General features: G+C 46.9%; 1 protein-coding gene across 6 annotated transcripts in view; it reads right to left on the reverse strand.

The window, feature by feature from the left end:
* Epn2 (epsin 2) overlaps positions 1–24,268 on the reverse strand; it is a 65,008-nt gene that overhangs the window by 3,817 nt on the left and 36,923 nt on the right. Inside the window, exons 3-11 of one of the 6 annotated variants that reach the window (XM_057774312.1) lie at positions 23,353–23,523; positions 22,201–22,260; positions 14,362–14,474; positions 13,670–13,705; positions 12,653–12,763; positions 11,654–11,828; positions 2,090–2,254; positions 1,539–1,625; positions 539–754 (exon numbers count right to left, since the gene is read on the reverse strand). In XM_057774312.1, the coding sequence (XP_057630295.1) occupies positions 539–754; positions 1,539–1,625; positions 2,090–2,254; positions 11,654–11,828; positions 12,653–12,763; positions 13,670–13,705; positions 14,362–14,474; positions 22,201–22,260; positions 23,353–23,523 (1,134 nt within the window). The remainder of the gene's footprint in view (positions 1–538; positions 755–1,538; positions 1,626–2,089; positions 2,255–11,653; positions 11,829–12,652; positions 12,764–13,669; positions 13,706–14,361; positions 14,475–22,200; positions 22,261–23,352; positions 23,524–24,268) is intronic. The other 5 variants (XM_057774315.1, XM_057774314.1, XM_057774317.1 and 2 more) reach the window with 5 other exon arrangements.

The raw sequence follows: 24,268 nt of genomic DNA on the forward strand, positions 1-24,268 counted from the left end.
CTGAAGAGGGTAGAAATGGGCTAGAAGGTTAGAGATCGGAGCCCAGGGCCAGGCCATGGGAACCACAAGTACTGGGTCAAGTGGCTGGGTCTGTCCTCTGGCAGTGCAGAACCTGGAACATGCTGTGCAGAATGCTGTGCTAGGCACTATGGCAAAAGCCCTTCCGCCTTGAGGAGTAGTAGCACATGCTAAATCGCTAAGGTGCTGCTTTTCCTATACAAGGGATAGCCACAGCACAGCAACCAGCTTCCGCTAGATCTAAAGCTAGCACTAATAAGAGTATCCCTGCAGATGCAGTTTTCAGACAGCTTCTTCATAGTGCTCTCCTACAGGAAGAGGTCGATTCACTCCCTAACTTACCCCTCTTTCAACAGTAGCATCTACACCCACCCCACCAGGCCTAGAAACAAACAGCAGTGTGAAGTTCCTGAGGGCTCCAACCCTTCCCAGCCACAGGTCATCAGTCCCTGAGAGGGAAAAAAAGGCAGAGGCCAATCTTAGACAGTACAGCAGTTGATGAAGCCCAGCACATGCTTACCTGGTGCCAGAAACGGATTGAGGGACTGGACTGGTGGTGCAGGTTTGGTCACCAGGGAGTCCAGGTTCACCAGGGCTGCATTAGGGCCCAGGAAGGACTCAGGTGTTTTCCGGGCACTGCTAGGCTTGCTGGAGGCAGAAGTCAGGGGTTGAGACTCAAAGAGGTCAGGACTTGTGGTTCTGCTGTCCTGGGGTGGTACTGAGGCCCCTGATTCAGCTGCAAGACAAGGATAAAGCAAGCTATCTTCTCACCCCCACAGGTGTACTACTGTAAACAGTGTGTACACACACAAAAACTACTAAACAAACAAACAAACAAATAAATAAGTGTACCTTAAAAATGGTAAGTGGAAAAGCAAGATTCATACAAGTATTCATAGTACAATCCTCAAAAAAAAAATAAGGCTGCCGGGCGGTGGTAGCGCACGCCTTTAGCCTTTAATTCCAGCACTCGGGGAGGCAGAGGCAGGCGGATCTCTGTGAGTTCGAGGCCAGCCTGGTCTACAAGAGCTAGTTCCAGGACAGGAACCAAAAGCTACAGAGAAACCCTGTCTCGAAAAATCCAAAAAAAAAAAGGCTGATGGCAAAGCACAAACACACTTGTTTATAATCATTTTCTTCCTTTCTGAATTCTTGAAAATAAAGTGCAAGCAAACTATAGAGCTGGTGAGATATCTCCACAGGTAAAAGCATTTGCTGCATAAGCCTGAAGCTCTGAGTTCAATCCTAAGAATCCACATAAAAAAGCCAGATGAGGGCTCACGTCTATAAACCCAGCATTGCAACAGCAGACAGGGGGCAGAAAGAGCAGAATTTGCTGGAAGCTCATACTGAGATGACAGAAAAAGAACCACCTCCCAAAAACAGACAGACAGAGACAGACAGACAGACAGACAGACACACACACACACACACACACAAAGTTAAAAAGCTTGTTCCTTCTCAAATCAGCCACGTGGTCAAATGCACAAAATGCTATATAGAAACCATCTTTAACATACCTGGCTTTTTTGAAGTTCGAAGGTTGTCAAATTCAGAAAAGTCATCTTTAGCTGTACCATTGAAATTATTGAAGAGTTCAAAGGACCCTGAGGGGACATATAAGCTGGTGATTGAGGGAATCTCTTTCCACTCCCCAGCACAACAGGTACCCAATTTGCATGGGGATAGTGAGTCAACACAGGCCATAGCGGCTCCTCCCAAGAACCCACCCCAAATCACAGTGTAAACTCGGGGTCAAGCCATCAGTCACTTGGACTGGGAAGCAACAGGTGGGATCAGGGAATATGAGTACCTACCACTGCTTCCACTCCACCATCCTATGACAAATGTAATAAGGGCCAGGGTGTGGTAGGTCCTGGACACTGGGATAAAGTCTGTGGGAAGTATCCCAAGGGAGATGCAAGACCAGCCTGCAGCCCAAGGAGAAGGCCAGAGTCCTTGTTTGGGGCCCAGTGGGAACAGAAATGGTCAGTCAGCTAGCTACTGCCAGTGTACCAGGGGGAGGGAGAAGTGGTGGAGCTGCAGATTCCAGGCTGAGCAAAGTGATCACCTGAGGCAGAGCCAGGCTTGGCAGGTCCCCAGGCATCTGCTGTTTTCCCAGCACTGGAGGCAGGCTGCTGTGAGGCTGCCCAGGGGTCTGGGTTCTTAGGGACAGACTGTGTGCTGACTGTGGTAGGCACTCCCCATGGGTCCACAGAGGCGGCTGGCTTAGTACCTGCAGAAGTCAGAGTCAAAATTCAAACAGCAGATAGAGAGTGTTAAGGAGTTTCCACTGCTTTTGCTGAGAACCAGGGTTTGGTTCCCAGCACTCACAACAGCATGCTCCCATTAGTCTATAAATCCAATTCCAGAGAATTTGACATCCTCTTGCCTCCTCAGGCATATACGCAAAAATGGTACACATTGCAATAATAAACTGTAACCTCGAACTGTAGGCCAAATAAACTTCCTCAACCCAGAAAAAAATAAAAACTCACAAGTAACTTCAGAAAGTTCTAGACAAATGAGGTGAGGACAGAACATACAGTGGCATACAAGTCTGTGCCCTGACAACTGAGGCAGCTACCCAGAGGGTGCTACACCATGCCAACAAGACTGTTTTTTTTTTTTTGGGGGGGGGGGGTGGTATAGAGATAGGGTTTCTTGGTGTAGCTCTGGCTGCCCTGGAATTCACCCCTGAAGACCAGGCTAGCCTGGAACTCTGCCTCTGCCTCCCAAGTGGTGGGATTAAAGGCGTGCACCACCACCCTGATTGGCCTATAATTTCTGATCCTCTAGTTTCTACTCTAAGTACTGAGAATGATGATTCTTCCTAAGCGGTATGGCAAATCCCAGTATGAGTCTGGCTGTCCCTGGCTCTTGCTTTTCCATACTGATCATAAATTATTTAGTTATGTTGAGAGAGAGAGAGAGAGAGAGAGAGAGAGAGAGAGAGAGAGAGAGAGAGAGAGAGAGAGAGATATCCAGGAATCTGTGTACACATTCTTCAACTCTCAGAGCTGGGTAGAGGCAGGAAGACCACAAGTTTGAAGCCAACCTGGGATATAACAAACCCCTGTCCCAAAGCAAACAAAAACAAAGTGTGGTGGAACTCTGACCAAACCTGCATTGAATTCCTAATTAATTTGGGAAGAATCATCACAGTAATAGGGAGTTTTCCAAATCAAAATGAAAATTCAATCATTTTTATTTAGAATTTACATAACACTGTGTGATTTACACTAAGGAATTTAGTATCAATGCTGGGAATGTTTTTCCTTTTTAAACTTTGTATACTATGCCTGTATCTAGCAATCTTGTTGAATCCTAAATTGTAGTAAATAGAAGGCATTGAAAGTATTGATTCTTAGCTAGCACATTGATACACATCTTTAATCCCAACACATGAAAGGCAGACGAATCTCTGTGAGTTCAAGGAGCTATATAATGAGTTGTAGGAAAATCAGAGCTATGTAGGGAGAGACCATGCCTCAAAAGAACAAAAAGAAAGAGAAAGAAAAAATGAAAGGAAAAAACTGATTCTGATGGTTCTATTAATTCTTAATCCAATTTATCTGTAAAAGTTTTAAGTATCTGTAAAATGTTAATGTCTTCAGCATTTTTCTGTCACCCCATGGCACTGGCTAGAACCACTCACAATGTAGTGGGACAGGTTACTGGCATCTTGTCTTGCACCTGACCTCACAAAAACAAATTTCTGACATCTAAGTATTTAGTTAGCTTAGAGGCATCCCTCCATTTAAAGCTGTTTGCTTGCTTATTTATTTGAGTCTGACATCTGCTTTCTTCTTCAATTGCTCTTCACCTTATTTTTGAGACAGGGTCTCTCACTGAGACAGCTCCAAGGAGGACCTCTACCTCCCTGCTCCGCTGAGGCTGGGTTACAGACATGAACCACTATGCCTGGCTTTAAGTAAGCATGTGTGGGAGGCTTGTCCCAAAACTGACCAGCAGATACTTTACCAAGGCATCTATTTCCCCAGCCCCAGACTGCCTCCATTTAGAAGCCACAAGCGTTATAAGGCATTTCCCCATTATTCTAAGACTGCAAAAAATACTTAGAAGAAAAGCCATCTCTGCTTCTATAGAAATAATTGTACATTTGCTTTACACTTTAGTAGGGCCAGCTTCTAAGGAGTTGGTTCTCACCGAGGAATTTCCATAACATACTCTATCCTTTAAAACACTTTGCTGGTTTACATTTCTTTCTAATACATCCATATTCATAAGTGGCCCTGGCCTAAAATAGTTGAACCCACACTGTACTCTCTGATTTGGTGTCAAGGTTACCTCAGTCTCTGGAAACTGAGTAGAAATTCTTATTTTCTGTTCTTTGAAGGACTCTGGATAAAAAGAACTGTTTTTGAGTGCTATTAGAATTTACCTATAAAACCCTGGCAGTTCTCACCATGCTCTGCCACAAGATGTAGCCCTTCCCCTCCCCGTTTGAAGTGTACTCCACTGAATATAAATTTCTAGACTTTTGTGGATTTGGGAGTTGCTTCTGAATTTCAAACATCTTGTTTCCACAATTATCCTCAGGAAACTTTCTAGCGATGATGTTTAGGTCTAACAAGGATTTCTGCACGCTCACTGAAGCTTGTTCCACTGTGCTCATCACCGTCACTGTCCAGCTCCTTGCCTGGACACAGTCTTCCTTTGCTCACACGGGCTACCTGGACAAGGTGCGCTAGCAATCCTCCTGCTTCCTAGACCTCAACACTGACTTTCTCTTGGTCATCATCTTCAGACATGAACTCTTCATAAGCCCCAAAGAAATGTAAGCTACAGACATCCACACAGCCTCCATGCCTAGCCTGGCCACATTGATTCCTAGGCTCCTCAGACACAGAGAAACTTCCCGCCTTCTGTCTCAGGCCCCACTGAACCTGTCTTCTGCCCTTCCTGTTCTATGCCCTAGTCACTCTGGAATCCTCCATTTACCTTCTTTTAGACCATTTACCAAGCCCCCTTGTGCCCTTCTCCTCAGGTCTATCCCACCACTCCTGTGAGGTAGTCTATTCCACAGGTATTAAAGATGACCCCACCATTGGTCTTTCTACCACATGGCTTTATGTCTGCAAAGGTCTAAAATAAAGGGTTTGATAAACTTAGGGCCTACTATGATATTAGAGGCACTATCTTCATGGCTCTCTAACTTCTGGTCTGACTAGGCTATCTGGCTAGTATAGTGCCCCAGGATGGAGAGGTAGGAGTGAATGTAGCCTTTACTTCTCCCCAGGCTTGCTGCAGTGATATACCCAAAAGCTGTGAGCTGACACCCATTATCAAGAAACACTTCTAAGCTAGTCGGTGGTGGCACGCCTTTAATTCCAACACTCAGGAGGCAGAGGCATGCGGATGGATCTCTGTGAGTCCAGGACTGTCAAGACTACACAGAGAAAACCATGCTTCAAAACCAAACCCACCCCCAAAAAGCACTCCCGAATGACATTTTTCCTGTCCTTATGGCCTGCCAACTCCTACTTGGACGTTTCCACTTTTGTTGCTGCTGCCCCAGAATCATCAGGCTTCCAAAACCTCTGTCCTTTCTCTATGGGTCTGGAGCTACACTTCCAGGTCCTCTTCTGCCTGTATGATGCTTTGCCAGGATTGTGAACCTGGCCTCAGTTGGACTCACACTGCAGGGACTAAGCCCTTACTTTGCTTCCCCAAGATTAGGTTATGGCTCTGTCCTGACTGGAGAGCGACATGGTAAAAATGGTTTGCTGGGGAGAAGGCTGGGAAGAAAGCCAGAAAAGCTGTGGTGTGACACAGAAATCCCAGGACTAATGTCATGGAAGCCCTAGGGACATAACAAGCTTTCCTGTTCCCTCCCTGCTTACAGGACCATATAAGGAATGCTCATTGCAAGGCCCACACCTCTCAGCTAGCTGCAACTGAGGGACATAGGCCGAGGAGACCTCATGGTCCTGTAGTCCCTGACCATGCTGAGCATCTGAGCCTCTCAGAGACTGCTGCTCTATCTGCCTAAATACGGAGACACACCCTATCATTTCCAACCCCCACTGCCCTTTTCTCCCACAAAGAAAACCTTAATGATCCATGGAAGTTTTCCCCTCACCCACTCCCTTAGTCAGATACCGCCTGACCATCAGGGAGAATCCTCATGGGCTAAGTAAGTCATGCGGGAGCTTCAGAGTGAGCTTATTCATATCCAGACTGTGGGACAGAACACGCAGTGAGCCTTCTAGGGAGCCTCTGAGTCTTGAGCTCCTGGCAATGGAGGTAGGCCACAGGTAGAAACATATCATCAAAACAGGTCTGAGTATGATTATGACACTTCTTGAGCCAGCAGGTCACACCGGCATAAAGGCAGCCATCAGGTTCTCACTTTCTGAAGCTACCTGCTAATTCAAATCCTAACCGCCTCAGACAATACCGCACAGTTCCCATCCCGTCGCTTTAATACCATCCCAGCATATAGCTCCCCACCAAACCTGCTGGAAGTCCATTACCAGGCGCTCATACACTGGCCTTGTTTATAAATGAGGTGAATGCCTCTGGGTAAGTGCATGTGCTCTGTCTCCACAGGCAGGGCTGGAGCTGCTTCCCATTATCGACCATCCTGACACTGTGGCTAATCCAAGACTAGAGGGAACAAGAAGACCAAGGGCTACAAGTACAGCCATGAAGAGCCACTCTCATTGCTGCACTGAGTCCACACAAGGAGCATCCCAAGGGCTTGAACTCAGTGGGGCACTTGGGAGGCAGGGTATGTGACCATGGCTGTCCACCTATCTCTAGAAAGGCCCTGGGGAACTTTGTCACACTATCTCCCTAAGCACACAGATTCTGGGGAAGATCCAGTACAGACATCTAATAGGTCCCTTGTGAGACAAATAGCAAGCCAGGATGCATGCAAATCTGAGCTCCTGATGCACTCAGAGCCCTGTCCAAGCCCCTCTCATACAAGAGCCACCTAGCTTGGGCACACAGCCAAGGCGTCCTGCATAGTGCATTCCTCTATCCTAACAATTCGCTCAGCATTCCTCCAGTCAAGGCCCAGGATGGTTCCTGTCTGTAAGGAGAAACAAGTCATTGTACCAACTTGATGACAATAGGCAGTCAAGAGCCAGAACAGGGGGCAAGAGGGGGTACTGAGAACAACACCACGCTTCTGATAGAGACATCCAAGCTATGTCTTTAAGAAGAAACAAGAGTGGGGCCAGAGTGCTAGCTCAGTGGTTAGGGATGCTTGATGTTCTTTCAGATGACAGAGTTTAGCTCCCAGAACCCACATCAGGTGGCTCACAACAACCTGTACTTCCAACTCTAGGGGAGCCAATGCTTTCTTCTGGCTTCTATCAGAACCCCTACACTTGTAGCATACACAAACAAAAATGAAATAAATCTTTGGAAGAGAAGGAGTTTCTCAGGCAGAGTAAGGCACAATACAAAGACCATTAGGTGTGTGCAGGGTCAGGCTGCCTACACCTCACATCTAAGCCAAGCTTTCCCTGGCTACCCCTGCACCAGCCTGGACATCCTGGGTTTTGCAACCCTAAAACACTGCTATGCTCTCCTGAGCCACCAGCATGAACATGCACAGCCAGCAGAGACAAAGTAATCAAACTCAGAGTTCTGGGCAGGGAATGAAAAGCATGCCCAGCTCAAACCCTTGCCAATTCCAGATAACATAGACCATTAGGGACAGACTGCTGAGCCCAAATGAGCAGTTGAGTTTCCATTCTGCAAGGGATACCGGGGTCCTAGGTATATGTATCTGGGACTCTGCAAGCTCAAGGGCTGAATTTAGTGCCAAAGGAGTAGGCACCATAGACACAAGTAGGCAGTCCTGTAGTCGGTACAGATTGCTTCAATCGCTGTGCAATTTCAGGGCCCCACTTACCCCTTAACCCTTGTTCCACAGGAAAACAGATATGGAGCTAGCCCAGCTGCCCTCAGGGAGGCTAGGGCTCCTCTGGGGATAGTTAGGGCAGTGAGGCCATTACAAGGCCCTTCTATACCATCTGGGCCTGGCATCAGTAGATCCTGCCATGTCACACACCCATAAATAAAGGCTCATTTAAAGCTCAAATGAGTAAGAAAGGAGAATAGAACCAAGTTCAGAAAGACAGCAGTTTCCGCTTCCTCTGTAGATCCATTCACGGGAGTTCAGTGGCTAGATGAATATTCATGTGTACAGCCGGCAGTCACAGTCATACAGGGGTCATCAAGAAGCCAGAGCACACCTGCTACTGCCAGGCGGAAGTTAGGCTTAGTTCTGGCCTTGGCTTGGATGGGTGGGTAGACAGTAAGGGGGACAAGTCAGCCAAGGACTTCTGAATTGCCAGGCTGTGAGGCCTCTTCAGACCAGGTGGCAGCTTTGTGTGTCTAGAACAGCGGAGGAAGTGCCCCCGCTGACCTGGCAGGCTCCAACTTCCCTCCTCTGGGCTCTTAGCATTTCCTCCCAAGGCCACTTGGCTCAGCAGTCCCCAGTGCTGTTTGGAAAGAGCTGGTAATAACGGAACCACTACAAATGGTGGCTTTCAGAATAGCATTCCTTTCATGCAGAGAGCAGCTCCATGCTGTGGGAAGAGGCTTTAATAATTATGAGTACCCCGGGACTGAGAGTAGCTCTACACTTGGGTTTTAGCAGAGGCTAAGCAATAAAGCCCTATGTGCCACATGCCTGCTCTGGAGTCAGTTCAAAGGTATAAGAAGCAAAGCACCTGACTGGGTCAGATAGCTGGGGAAAGGTTCTAAAGAAACTTTTCTTTCTTTTTATCTTTTTTGTTTGTTTTTTTCAAGACAGGGTTTCTCTGTGAAACTTCTGGCACCTGTTCTGGAACTCACCCGTAGACCAGACTGGCCCTGAACTCACAGAGGTCTGTCTGCCTCTGCCCCTCAAGAGCTGGCGTTGAAGCCAGGCGGTGGTGGCGCACGCCTTTAATCCCAGCACTGGTCTACAAGAGCTAGTTCAAGGACAGGCTCCAAAACTACAGAGAAACCCTGTCTTGAAAAAGCACCACCCAGTCACATCATTTTCCAAAAGCTCCTTCGCAGGACACAAAGCTGCTGAGGTAGTAGCACAGCCACACAGGGTCCATGAGTATCACGTGAGTTGATTTCTAATAGTAGCTGGGCACATACACAGCACAAGCTGGAAAATTGTTTGTGCCTGTGTGTAACTATATATAATGTGACCTCACTTAGGTTAAACAATGTCAGTGGAGAAAGGAAGTGAATAGCTAAGATTTTATCAACAACTGGAAAGATGCACTTTCTGGAACTTACCAGGCTCTACAACTTTCCAGAAAGCTCTGTGACCCTGGGTAGAGGAACAACCTTTCTGGGTTTTGGGGGAGGGGGGGGGCTGTGTATTCCTCCAGTCCAATAAACTGCATGTGCCAGAATGTCACCTAGAGTAAACCAAATCTGTCATGTTCACGTTTCAAATGTGACTAAAATTTCTCTCACATTTACCAATAAGCAAAACTCAGAAATAAAGTTCATGAAATACTATTATGAAGAGAGTGAACAAGCACACAGAGGAACGTCAAGGGTTCAGTCCTCAGACATCTGTGAGCAGCACCTATGTTCAGAATTGTTTTAACTCTCAACAATATTTAAACATTAGTAGAAAAATTAAATTCGCAATGGCCAGAAACTACACACAATGCAAATGTACATCAGGAAGGGCCCTGTGAGAATGACAAGCACACCGACAGGGGCAGTGAGACACAATCGCTCCTGGCAGCACCACTCTATTCCTGAGAGAATGTTGAGCACCAAAGACACTCCACTGGGAGCTTGTTTTCTTCTTGGCTAAACCGGTCTTTGGGCAAGAACTACCCATACCTCAACCACTGACAAAATACATAGTATCCGAAAATGGATAAGCAGGACTGTCAAATCTTGCCAAGACAGGGTAAGACGGTTTTGAAAATTTTCTTGCCTTTAAAAATAATCTGTCAGTTATTCTAGGCCTTAATCAAAGTTGGTTGCTTCAATGTTGTAAACGTGACTTTGGGTGATTGCCCAGGAGGCCAGTTGTCTCTGTAATTTATTGCATGTTTTGGAAGTTGTTTGATTGCACTTCCTAATTATTCAGGTAACATTATTTCCCTTCTTGGATCTTCAATGGGTTTAAAGACTAGATAAATGTAGTTACTTTCCTCTCATGACTTGGCCAAGTTATTTAAAAAAGACTTAAGCTAGTTTAAAAAGGTATCTGTTCTTATTGTATATAATTTTGTAGTGGGTTTAGAACTCTCTTATTTAAATAAAGAGGGGAGGTGCTACAGAATGATTTACAACTAGTAACTACCCGCCTACTGGGGCGTGGCCTGACAGACTATTTACCGGGATGTGGCAACCCCTCTCTCTCTGTGCCTGCTGGGCCCCATTTCTTGGGTTCGGTTTTGTTTTGGATCACATCTTCCTTCATCGTTCAAGCAGAGAATCCTGATTTGTAAGTTTTTACCCTTTAAGAAGTGCCTGTCTATTCCTTAGTTCTGAGCTAGTGTGGGATTCCTTTTTTAAGTGTCAGATCTCTCCACCATCGGACCAAAAACAAGCACTCCTGCCTTTTCACCTTCTTTTCTTACCAGCTGCCCATATCACAATGCACAAACCTGTGTCTGGATTCATTCCCACTGCAGGACTCCGATGCCTTCTGACATAGGACACTCTTCTTCTACAGAACACTGTGCTCTTGGTGGCAACCACCTAAGATGCTCACCTCATGCTGTGACCTCACAGGCCCTCACCAAAGCCTGGGTCACACAGCACTGTTACCAGCTATCTCTATCCTGCCAAGGACAGAAACCATTTATTAACTGTGTGTCCCATGGTCTTTACATGGCAGGACAAAGCTTGGGACTTGGTATACTTCAACAAACATCCTGAAAACTGAGCTGAGTACAAAAGAAGGTCCAGTTTACGGAAACAAAAACTACAAGAGAACAGACAAGATGCCACAAAATATATATATCACAGGCATGTCCAACAGGGCTCAGAGAACCAGGCCAGAAGCATAAAGACTAAAAGGTCAAGCTCCCTACCAGCAATTAAGAAGCTTCATGTGCCAGGAATGTCACCGTAGTAAATCAATTCTGCCATGCTTTTGTTTCTAACCTGACTACAAATTCTCTCACATTTCCTAATAAGCAAAATTTCGTTAGTGACGCTGGTAAGCATATCTCATTTCCAGCTCACTTTAGGTTCCTCTCTATGTGTGTATTATAACTACTTGAGCTGAGCTCGGTGCAAGTCTAAGAACTGAAGTATGCCCTAGAGCAGGGACAAGTCATTTCTGGTGCCAGGATGAGGCAGTAAGGAAGCCAGCTTTCCTTCTCCCAAAGCAGAAAATCAGTCAAAACAGCAAATGAACACTGCTTCTCTGTCCCCAGGAGGATGAGCTTCTGCTCAGTGTCACTGCTGAGAATCAGACCAACCTGAACTCCCACAGGAACCCAGCCAGAGAAGAGAGAGGGAGAGGAATGAAGGAGGGAGGGAGGGAAAAGGACGGAGGGAGGGAGGGAGGGAGGGAGGGAGGGAGGGAGGGAGGGAGAGAAAGAGCGAGCACAACTGAGAGCACCTCTCCATCAAGCAGGCAAGCCTAGGAAACCAACAACAAGCTATTTACCAAATGATGGCCAGGGTTCGGAAATGTTCGCAGGAGCTGCTGTTCCACTCCAGGGGTTGGTTTGGTTAGCAGAGGCCACTGGGCCCCAGGGTTCAGTTTTCTGGGTAACAGGGCATGAGCTGGGGAGAGCATCCATTAAATCCAACAAAGTAGTCTGCTGTGAGTGGGAGCTCGGCTGTGAAGACAAACAGAAGGAATGGTTTCACTTGGTTACAGTCATAGCAAATATTCACATACTAAGCATAAATATTAGTTCTTACTACAACACAGGCCTTCTGGGCGGAAGTCCTGAAGGACTTGGAAACTGAGCTGCTCCAACCCCCAAGGCTCCACTAGAGTTCCTGCTTCCCAGGGAAGCCAGGGATCCAAACACCAAGGTACTTATTGTTCGCCATATGCCCACAAGTTTTAAGAGCTCTCAGAGTTCCCAAACTCTCTTAGGATAATGCTGGTGATGGTCCAGACTGTGATCACCCATAATCATCCCTTTTCACCTGCCTTGGTTTCCTGACCACTAGCACTCAGTGCCCATCCCGAGGGAGGGCACCCGCTCCCCACCCCAGCTTCCTACCCTTCCTGTTTCCACAACATTGTCATTAGGACCTTGTGGCATCACAGCTAGTTGAAGCCACGAGAATCATGGTCTGAGGACAATCTCTCTGACTGGACAGTAGTAAGTTTGTCAAAAGAGAGCCACATTCTGGTGTCACAGCCTAGCAAAAGTAGAGGTGTTGGAGGATGGGGCAGGGGGGTGAAACTCTGGGCAAAGGATTGTCCCCAAGTGCCACTGTGAGACACATACCGCTGCGGCCATTCTCATTTATTTAACAGGTGGCATCAAATGTCTTCTCTTGGTTGCTGTGTGTTTTAACTGTGTTCTCACTGGTGTTCACCACACCACGGGTTCACAGTCAAGGTTGGCATCCTACCACATGTCCCACCTACTGTATGTCCAGAGGTACCTGAAACAATCACCCTAGAACAACTTCATATATTTACCTTGCAGCAAGCTTTCATCTCTTTCTTTTTTGGAACTTTAACTGTGTCTCTCCGGCTTTCTTCCAGAGCCATCTGCAATCTGAGGTCATCACCCCGCCTGAGGCGTTCTTCCTGGAGTGGGACAATGGAGCTTGAGGCTGAGGGTAATGTTGACAGCAACACAGCAGGGCACAGGGCCACACTGGCCAGCAACAGGAAAGGCCCTGCATCATGTGGCATTTCAAGGGAGAATATAGTTCAGCTGGAAACAATGGCTTTCCATTCCCAGAGGTTCCTCCTTCAGAGGCTGCCTGAGGTCATACCAGCAACACTCAGGCACCATCAAAATGGGGAAACAAAATACTTTATCTAAAATTTTTTCTAGGGGCTGGAGAGATGGCTCAACAATTAAGAGCACTTGCTCCTACAGAGGACCCAGGATCAATATTCAGCACCCACATGGTGGCTCACAACCATCTTTAACTCCAGTTCCAAGGGACCCAACAGACACGCATGTGATGCACATACATGCATGCAGGCAAACCATTCATCCACAAAAGTAAAAGCAGTGAATCCTTACAAAACACAAATCTGACAACCAGGAAAGATAAAAATCACACATCATTCCAATCCCCACAGTGGACACTCCCTGAACAACTGACCAGCTGTATTGTTTCTAGTAGAAACAATTCATCCTAATATTTAAGGCAAAGTCACTTGCAAAAAGACAGACCTGCCCTAACATTTAAGTGAGTAAAATATACTCTTAGGTTTTAGCTTAAAAAGCTAAAGCAAAGCCATCCACCCATCCCAGAAACTTGCAGTGAGACCTCCTAGGCACCTTGATCCCCTGATGCCATGAGCTTCCACGCAGGCAGAGGGCAGATTTAATTATCGGCTACAGGTTCTCTACAGGGGGCAGAGGCCATGACCAAAGCTGCCCATTGTTGCTGTTACAGACATACCAACTATGCCGGCCAAACCTCTCTGTGTTCACATTTAACACCCAACATTCTTCTCTCCATACGAGGGGTGTACCTTGCTGCCTCTGGCTGTCTGCACGCTTTCTGATGACTGAAAGCAAAGGGACACTGTCTAAAGGTGTTTGAATTGCCCCTTTCGCTACTCCATTTTAAAATAATGCATGCTTATTAAAAACAAGGTATAGAGGGGAACAAAAGCACACACAGGCTCAATATTAGAGCACTTCCTTACAAAGGGTTTGGGTTCCATCTGACACCACACACTATTTAAAAAAAAATCTATGCTGCTTCTACCATGCCCGCATGCACTCTTTCCTGGAGCTTCCCTTCAAGCCTTCTTCTAGCCTTCTCCCACACATCTGCCACAGGGTATTCTGCCTTGGCAGGGACCAGGTCCACCCCACCTACCCCCTGCCCCTGACCCAGGCCTGCCCTGCCCATTGTATGCTGGCACCTCAAGGAAGCACAGAGCTCCCTCAGGAGTCACTGGATGGTAAGTCTCCACTGGAACTTCCAGGAGGCACTCAGGGTTAGATGCTTCTCTGGACACTGACTTCCATGAAAACCTTTCCTAGATACAGCTCTGCCTGGTCTAGGAGATGAGAATACACTGTGGCCACAGACTGAACTCATCAAGTAAGTGCCTTAAAGACAGGGCTGTGTGTGTCATCCTCTCTGGGAGCCATACTCCTCCCCCCAGGAACACCAGGGTGAGGACCCCATGGGCATGACCAGACAAGCACTGACCTGTTCTGCCACCTCTCTGCTCATGGCAAGTGCCAGCTGCAGCTGCAGCTCCTCTTCTCCACTCGTCTGTGGCCGGGCCTGCTCCAGCTCTGAAGACACTCGTGGGGAAGTAGCTGTTGGGTAAGGGGGCAAGTCACCACATGAAAAGACAAGTCTGTCCACCTCATCCTAACACAAGACAATATTCCATTCTCATCTCAAACCCACCTAGCCCAGGAAGAGCTACAGGCATTTCAGATAGAATCTAGCTAAAGGTATTTCAGAATTAAAATCAAGTGCCAGTCAAACATGGCTGCATGCCCACAGAAGACACATGAAACCTTGGTTGTAGGTCATGCCTCAGAAGGATCAAATCTCTCAGTCTTCACAGCAGATCTCTGCTCCAGAGAAGTGAACCAAATAAAACAGAGACCTGAGACAAGAGTTCTGGAACAGTCTTCAATCGTATAAAAGAGCCCAGGGACCAACGGCTCCAATCAAAACACCATATGGAAAGCATGCTTAAGAAAATGGAGCCCTGCTGGGCGGTGGTGGCGCACACCTTTAATCCCAGCACTTGGGAGGCAGAGGCAGGCGGATCTCTGTGAGTTCGAGACCAGCCTGGTCTACAAGAGCTAGTTCCAGGACAGGCTCCAAAACCACAGAGAAACCCTGTCTCGAAAAACCAAAAAAAAAAAAAAAAAAAAAAAGAAAATGGAGCCCACACAGTTCTGTATAGACCTTGAGTACTTGTGTAATACTGTTCACAGATGTGTTTTGTTCAAGTAGCTAGCTAGTTAACACTGACAAGGGACTCCTGTAAAGACTATTTTTATTGAAGGGGTGAGATGGCGGAGTCTAGGTGAGATAACAGATCCCAAACCACGAAGTCTACATTCATACTAACCCAAGGATTTTCACATCAGCAGTTGAAATGCAACAGGATTAGATGTACCTGAGTATGAGAGAGCATGAGCCTAAATGCGCACCCTCTGCAGAGTATACTACTCTGCACACTGTGCTCCTCCTTTGCACACTGCACACCCTCCCAACTTCCATAAAATCTACAGATGGAGGCCTACCTACTAAGGGAGACACTGCATCTGATGGTTCCTGGCTTAGCTCTTCTCTGGGTTTCTGTGTAGCTCAGCACACTCTCCTCTTCTGCTTGCCAACTACATAGCTTCTGCACTGAGACCCACAGAGTAGTCTGTCCTCACCCTCAGGTCAATAACCATTTATTCAGTGAGTGGCTATATGTATGGATGGAGATAGGTGGGTTGGTACACAGAAAGATGAACAAGTCAATTTCATAGTTTGGGGCAACTGTCTTAAATGTTCTAATCTGTACTAATAACTTTCTTCTTGCAGCTAAGGCTGTTACAGAGAAACCCTGTGTCAAAAAAACCCAAAATAAATAGTTCCCTTCTTTCACACACTCTAGCAAAGGTAACTACTGAGACTGCTGACCGCAACATTGCTTCTACATGTTTAGCCTAAACTTGGTTCCTAGGAGTTGCCTCTTGGCAGAAGTTAAGAGATCAGAAATAACTCTTGACAAAGATGGTTTCTAGATGGTCAGTCAGGTCCAGGCCACAGCAGATTAGAAGACTTAATTTGGAATCATTTATTGCGGTGGTGGTGTTGCTGGTGCTATAAGCAAACAATTGGCTCACATCTCCTGTCTTGAGTAGGCAAAACAAAAGTTGTAATGACAAAGTCCTTCCTAGTCCCATCCTAACACATTATCCCAATTATACTTTTCACAGGATCTCTTTAGAAATACAAGTGTATGGTAATGAAACAATTCCAAATCCATTTTCATGATGAGATTTAATAATATACTTTTTAAAAGTACACTTTTGGTTGATTTGTTTCCAACCTCACTAGTATCAACCAATCAGAACACTCAGGTCTCTACTGCCCAACCCAGCCTGGAGGGAACAAAGGCAGTGAGACAGAGAGGAAAGCTCTCTGCAGGGCAGACCTGGGGGATTCCTGCCCACTTGGTGTGGCTTCTTTGTACAAACTGCTATAACAGGAGCCTACTGTGAAGTGGGAGGGGGGGGTCACAAACCCTGCTGAGATCAGAGACAGCACCGATTTCCTGTTTACAACCAAATGGGAATCCGGAGGAATAAACACGAAGGACACATTGGCATGGAGTGCTCAGAAAATGAGCCTTATCCTGCACCATCAAGTCACAGGAGATCCACCGGGACAGGAAAAAGTGGTTGGGGTTCCAGGCAGACTTGCTGTACGCAGCAAAGAGGCATCTCAGGTTTTCAGGACTGCTGGACACAACTTTAAGGTCAGACTGGCTTCAAATGCAAACAGAACATACCACTGTGACCACTACCAAGGCAGTGAGAAAGGTGCAAAGCCAGCACTACAGATACGCCTTTTGACATCACTGTGGAACGCCAAGACAGGGGGTATTAAAGGATACTGTGGTTTCATAAATGGATGCACAGCTCTCAGTTCCACAGGTGGCAGAAGTCACAGCCACCATCCATCCGCACAATCAGCTGAGTATGCACAGCAAGCCTTGGCTTACTTAGAGAAACGATTCTAGCAGAGACACGCTGGCCTCGTGATGGCATCTCAACCCCACAAAGAGACTTTTGTGCCCAGGCGCATGACAGGGAACACAGATGTTCCTGTGAGCCAGGCCTGAATGGGCCCTTCTGACCAACTAACCTGGCCCTACTCGGAGCATCTGAAGGCTCACAACTTACAGAGACCCAAAGAAAAGTAGACACTTCCCTCAAAGTCTGTCCCTGAGAATTAGGACATGGGCTCAGTGAACTCAAGAATGCTTGCTGAGCACACATGAGGATCTGAGTTCAAGTCCTCATTATTCGCATACGGAGATGGTGTAGTTGTACTCTCAGGTAAACCCACACTGGAGGTGGGGAGGCAGAGGAGAGAGGATCACTGACTGGCTGGCTGCCAGCACAGTTTCAGACTCAATGAGACACCTGTCTCGAGAGGAGACACCTGGAGAGTGATGGACAGCAGAACACTCAAAGGTTCTTTTCTGGCCTCTGAAAATTGGTCCCCACAGGAAGCCATGGAATTCTTCCCAACTTGAGCTCCAGATGAAGCCAGCTATGGTGATATACCTGTACTCTAAGCCCTGGGAATCCAAGACCTGCAATGGCGACATCTTAAGTTAGACGCCAGTCTGGGCTGCTGGAGACCCGTCTCAATAAAAACAAAACTGAGTAGATGAAGTGCTGCATAGTATCACATGCCGATAATCTCAACACCGGGAGTAGTGGGGTAGTGGGGAGGGTGAGGCAGAAGAGCAGCTGAAGGACAGCCTCGACTACGCTTCAGTTACAGGTCAGTATGGCCTGTTCTGTTTCAACACAACAAAAACAGAACAGACGAACAAACGCTCTAAACGAGGCATGTGCTCATGAACAGTTAGTCCATAATTCTCTATTATCCGTATAGTACACAATGCTGTGATGGAATTCAGGTCTGTTCACATGGTCAGGCTGGCTGTCCTTGGTGGATGTGGACCCTGATCTTCAGTTCTGTTCAAAGACCTGTTTGCTGCCAGTCATGATAGAGTTTCACAACCTGGTGGCTCCCAAAATGCCCTCAGGTACAGCCCCCTGTCACTGAAAATAGCTGAACTAGCCTGGTGGGAACAGTGACTAAAACAGGAGGAATCTTTTCTTGTTTTGTTTTGAGACAGGACTCTCTATGTAGTCTTGGCTGTCCCAGAACTCAGAGAGATCCACCTGTGCCTGCTTCTGCCTCCCAAGTACTGGAATCAAAGGTGTATACTAAGCCGGGCGGTGGTGGCGCACGCCTTTAATCCCAGCACTCGGGAGGCAGAGGCAGGCGGATCTCTGTGAGTTCGAGGCCAGCCTGGTCTACAAAGGGAGTTCCAGGACAGGCTCCAAAGCTAGAGAAACCCTGTCTCGAAAAACCAAAAAAAAAAAAAAAAAAAAAAAGAGGTGTATGCTACCATACCAGCTTAAAATAGGAATCCTTAGGCAGACAAAGTCAGTCTTGTGTCTACAGCTTTGACATCTGTCCACCTGCTGTCTCTAACTCTCCAAATGGCCCCGACACAGGCCATCAGGGGAAAAAATATACAGCCAAGTGAAGTGAGACATGAAATCCAGCCCAGAGCTGCTTTGTAGCCTGGCAGCATCCACACACACCACTGACAGGGTTTCTGTCTTGAGGTGTGGTCAATTATGGGCCAGGCTTTGGGACGATTGGGGACATTTAAAGTTCCTGGACATGGGTTCGGTTTGGTAGGGAGCTTACCTGGCGTGAAGTAAACTCACAGTTTGAACCCTGTCACCACAAAAACTAGGCGCATGACTATAGCACTTGAGTAGAGGCAGGAGGATCAGAAGTTCAAAGTTACCCTCGACTACACACTCAGTTTGAGGCCTGTCTGAGCTACATGAGACCCTGTTTATAAAGGGGTAGGGGTTGGGGGCTAAAGAAATAGTGCACCAGTTAAAAACACAGGCAGCTCTTCCAGGACCTAGGTTTGATTCCCAGCACCCATGTGATGACTCACAACCAACTATGCCTCTTCTAACCTATACTGACACCAGTCATGAATGTGGTGCAAATACATATACTCAGATATACACATACGTGTATAAAATATTTAAAGCACACACATTTTTAAAAAAGATCACGCTCATTCAGACAGCTCTAACTAAAATCACCCAATGTGTCATGTCCCACCTCCAAGAAGTAGGACCTGTAGAGTTGGGAAGAAGAGGGGACTTGGTAGAAGGGAATGTAAGAGGATATGGGGGAACTCTGACGGAAAGAGTGTGTGTGTGATTACAAAATAGATGGAGAATGACTGTGGAAGTGGGTGTGGACAGCTCAGGTTAGCTAATGGGAGCTTGGCCCATGCACCAATTACTGCTTTCACTGTACACATGTGGGTTATAGGGACCACAAGTCCTGCCCATCCTGAGACTCAGAGGAAGAAGCTGCTGAGACCCTACTGTGTCTGTCCAGAGGCGACAATACCTGCAGCACTGAAAAAGAAGAACACTATGGGCTTTTGAGGCCCACAAGAAGTACAAGAGAGCACTGGGATTTAAGATACAACATAATGACCTATCCTGTTCATGAATAATCCCTGAAGAATGAAGATGAACTATTTTGGAAGTTTTTTGATGAACTTTGAAAAGTAGAATAAGTATTTATAACTTACTACTGAAACAAAAAGGAAAGGGAAAACTATGTTAAAATCAAAGTTTTCGCATAGCCATTTTAAAAGCTGGGAAAAGCCATTTTAAAAAACAGGGAGAAGAGAGAAAAGAAAAGCAACACAAGTCACACTGCTTCATAACTCAACCTTTGTGAGTTTGGGTTTTGAGACAGGGTCTCACGTAGCTCAGGATGACCTCTACCTAGCTATGTGGCCAAAAATGGCCTTGAACCCCTGGTCTTCCTGCCCCTAATATCCCAATTAAAACCAAAAAACAACTAAGGTCTACTTACATTCAAGAAGTATCTGACTGAATGGATCTGACCAGTCTCCTTAACCACCTGACTTACATACACCCCACACACACGCACATCCAAAATCTGCTGTGGGGAAAACTCAACGGCCATACTGACCTCAAAAGACTGTGGACTCCCTTTGCACTCCTGCTAGGCCACCAGAGAGTGAAAAGACAGTCTGCAATTTGCCAGGGTTGGCAGAACTGTGTGGTGACAGCCACAGGCAGCTATAGAATGTCATTCTCACTGGGTGGTGCAGCGTCTGGGGCAGCTTACTCCCAACCCCTGCCCTCCTACCCGCATAGGCACAGTAAGCACCTGGCTTTCTTTTTAACCTCCTTTGGATCCTTGACCCTTGTTCAGAAACCAAAGAGAAATTGCCCAATTTGGTGTCAGAGGCTAGGCCATTCAAAGGGAAATTCGGACCCGTCTCTAGAACTGTGTATGTCTCGCTCTTGTTTTCCCTTTGTCTTACTGCCTTCTAGAATCTGGCTAATCCTGTGGCATTGTATGTGTTTTGTAAACCAACTCAAATCCTCTGTGAAACAAGCCCAGCAAAAACATGAAAAGGACATAATCACCTGGTAAGCCTGCCAGGGTATAGAAGGGCAGTCTGCACAGATCGCTGAAGCTCAAGAATCCCTGACATTTCCTTGGAACTTCCCTAGGAAGTCACAATTGGGGTGCTAAAGGCCTCTTCTAGACAGGAGGGGTATCTTGTCATTTTGAGATAAGGAGTAACAGCACCCAGCCAGGACAAAGCCCACCATCAACACTACAAAGCACTCTAAGGCAGCAACCTCCTCATCTGCTTTCCTCTCCTTCCTCCCTTCCTTCCTTTTAAAGAACAGGAACTCTGGTAGTTCAACTTTCCTCAAGAAACCAAGCACCAACAAACTGCTTCCTGGCTTTTATTGGGATTCAGCAGCAGCTCTGGCTCCAGAGGCTGATTCAGGCGATCAGCAAAGTAACCCGTGACACCAGTGGACTGGGCGCCAGAACAAGAAGGAGAGACAGGAGGCAGGAGGAACACTGGCTAACCTTAAGCTGACACTATCAGATCAGACGACAGCCATCTTCCTTCTCCAGGCCTTGGCCTTCAATAAAGGATTCATTCTTTCTTCCATGCCCCTTGGCCACCCCATTGATGCAGATTCTCATCACTCCCCAACAACCTGCTCAATCTCTTCACAGTTGTAGCTTGGCAAGTCCCACAATACACAGTGATCAGGGCCTCAGGTAGGCCAACAAGCGGGCTTCTCACATCTGCACTCCAATCCAAGATGGCTGTCACCTCTATGATCTGGAGCAAATTCCAACCTTCTGAGCCTGAGAGACTCCTCTGGACTACTCGGCTTCTGTTGACATCACAGCAGTCTCGAGCACCAACTGTATACCTGGGCAGATGAAGGTGGTCAACAGAGACGGGCAGAGGCCCAGCCTTAGTTGAGGAACAGCCTTTTTATGAATATGAGCATCAAGGAAAGCTAATAGTGCGCAGGCAGAAGCACTAGCTCAGACAGAACCAACTGCCTCTCCGTCCAGTAATCCACCCACTCTTGCACTGCTATACCCGTAATCCTATTCCCCGCTTCCTAGATACTGAGGCCTCAAAGCTGCGCTTGTCTCCTTTCCACCTCAGTGTGATTCAGGCCTCCAATTAGTCTTCTTGGCTCATCTCTACCAGTCCCAGCATCTCCGGCCTAGTAAAGCAGAAATGTTCCTGAAAGGATCTGCCTACCTCCAGCCAGCAGAATTCTCCCAACCCTTTTCAAATGTCTCGGGTTAGGGGCCCGACCACTGATCCCTTCCTCATTGTGCAAAAGCTAAAAGCCTTTTCCATACAGATGCCAGTCCACTGGGCTAAGTATGTGACCTACGACAAGGTCAGCACAGTGACAGTATTGAGAATTTCTGTCTGAAGTTAGGAAGGCCCTGTCCTACAATCCCTCCAGGTCAACTCATTTTGCTCCATCTAGACTCTCCCAGGACCTCTCAAGAATGTCAAAAGGTCAGGGACGATCAGAAAAGATCCTGCAAGGAATCAGTACTTATGGGACCCAGAACCAGAGTTTATAAATATGAAGGGTGGGTGGAAATAAAGAGGTTGAGGTCAAGGAAATCAAACAGAAGCTAGCACTGAACACAAGTCATGGATGAGATAAAGAACAGAACTTGAGAGATTTCTAAGGTCTTATCTACAAATTTGATGGCAGTGAGTAGAAGGGGAATCAAAAACAATAGGCTTGTGAAAAGAAGCTAACCTCAAGCACCATTGTGCTGCCTACTGTGGATCAGCACAGCTTTGCAGGGCAGGGTTTAGGGCCCTACGTGCAACCCCTCACAGACACTCACCTGAGTCCCAGTCTAGGGCAGAGGAAAAGGAGAGGAAGCTCTGTGGAGCTCTAGGAGGACCTGCCAGAACAGATCCTAAGTGAGTGATGGCAAAGAAACAAGTATGCAACTTCCATGTCATTGGAACCCCCCAAACAAGTTTCTGACCTTGGCATCAGTTACTGTACAAAGCTGGTTCTCCTTACTTCTTCAAATGTCAGAAAAAGCCACCACCCCATACAAACTCTTAGAAGACAGGAAACAATGGAAAATATTCCAGAACTAAATATAGTGATCACACAAATACCCAAGTTAAACAAGCTGTAATATTAATGAGGCATGAATGAACAGGAACTGTCTCCAGGGCTGAATAGAGGCTAGCCACCTTATCAGGGACATTGCACAAAGGCTTGCTGTTGGTGCCCCTTGGGCAAGAGTAGAAGAGAAAGCTTTCTTCTCAAGTGGGGAACCCATTTATGACCAAAGGGAGATTAGACTGAGAGCATTTTCTTGTGAGAGACAATGAAAATCTGTTTCAGTTTAACCTGCAACAGTGTAGCTCTGACCAGGATGCATTATTAATTAGGCAAAAGAGAAGCCCCATTTTTAGTTACCCATTGAATTCAGTCTCTTCAAAACAGTGACCTAGAATTGACAGTACAGCTAACTCTCTGTTTATTGTGGCAATGGGGATTTCAGCAATGGTAACAGTCCACTGGAAAGCAAAAATAATCCCACTGGATGCTCTACAAGATGTCTACTTCTACACTGGGAATGATGGCTTCCAGTGGTCACCGAGGGTCAGCTATTAGCTTTCAGAAACTGAAAGCACACATTTCTATCTCAAAAAGCCAAGCACCTGGGTCTACTGCCACCAGTGGCCTGGCAGGCAGCAGATCACCCTCTGTAGAACAAGGGATATGGGAAGATAGGGCCATTGCCCACGCCTACCCACTAAGCAGCTCCCCTTCAAGCAAGTGGAATATGACTGTGAGTAGGGGAGGACAGGGCAGCAAGCTCCAGGAAAGAGAGGCAGAAAGGCGTCCAGGCACTAGCAGCTAGACAGGAGGTCCAGCAGGAGACAGGTAGAGAGTTGGCTGTACTGGCACGACAAGTCCCACCCTCAGCAAGCTGCATGGCATTTCTAGGAAGAAAAGCAAACCGCTGTCCCACCTCGGGCTGCGCGGTCACAAGTGAGGCAGGGCTGGGCCCAGTCGCCATTTGGACGGGAGGCTAGCCCCAGGTGCGGCAGGCAGGGGTGGCGCTGGCTCAGTGGCTGCAGCTCCTCACTCTGACCCAGCATGGCCCCTGTGCGGTGCTGGGGGCACAGCGAGGCCTCTGGTGCTGTTGGGCAGGGACACACACACACATACACAAAAAGAGACACACCATTAGAAGCTGTGCAACAGCACACAGGGGACATAGGCCAAGGCCACCCAGGGTCCTGCCTTATCCATGCAGTCAGTTCCCTGTGCTTGGAAGTAATGAAGAGCCTGTTGCCACCTTCTATCCCTGGATTGCAGCTCAGGAGCAAAGTCGAGAAAATAGGAGCATTCAGAGCTAGAGCATCAGAACCTTAGAAGCCAGGCAAGGTCTATGGCTAAGGAGCTCAGGCAGGGCATAAGAAGAACCTGATGAAGCAACCAGGCTCCCACACTCCCATCTTGTTCCTATACCTTGTTCTAACCTGTTCATCAACTATGGTGGTTCTAGTCACTTTGTATCTTCCACAGGAAGGTTCTTGAGGAAAATAAAACAATTCTTCTCTAATAGGCTGATCTTTTTAAATTTAGTTATTTATTTACTTTGGGATGGAACTTAATCTAGGGAGATTTCAGAAGATTTAAGGTTATCTTTGGGTATAAGTGATCTCATAAGTCATCATTACTTAGGGAAAGCAACTCAAACTCAAAAAAAAAATACAATAACCATAAATACAACAAGAAAATGCTAACCTGCCAATCTAATAACTTAGAATTCCTAGAGGCAGGAAGCTTGACTTTGATATGCAAATCTCTCAAATAATACATTTCTCAAAATTTTAACAGTGGTCCAAAATCAGACTGAAATCTAATATACAAAAGTAGGA

Source organism: Chionomys nivalis, chromosome 7 (assembly GCF_950005125.1).
Source record: "Chionomys nivalis chromosome 7, mChiNiv1.1, whole genome shotgun sequence".
NCBI lineage: Eukaryota > Metazoa > Chordata > Mammalia > Rodentia > Cricetidae > Chionomys > Chionomys nivalis.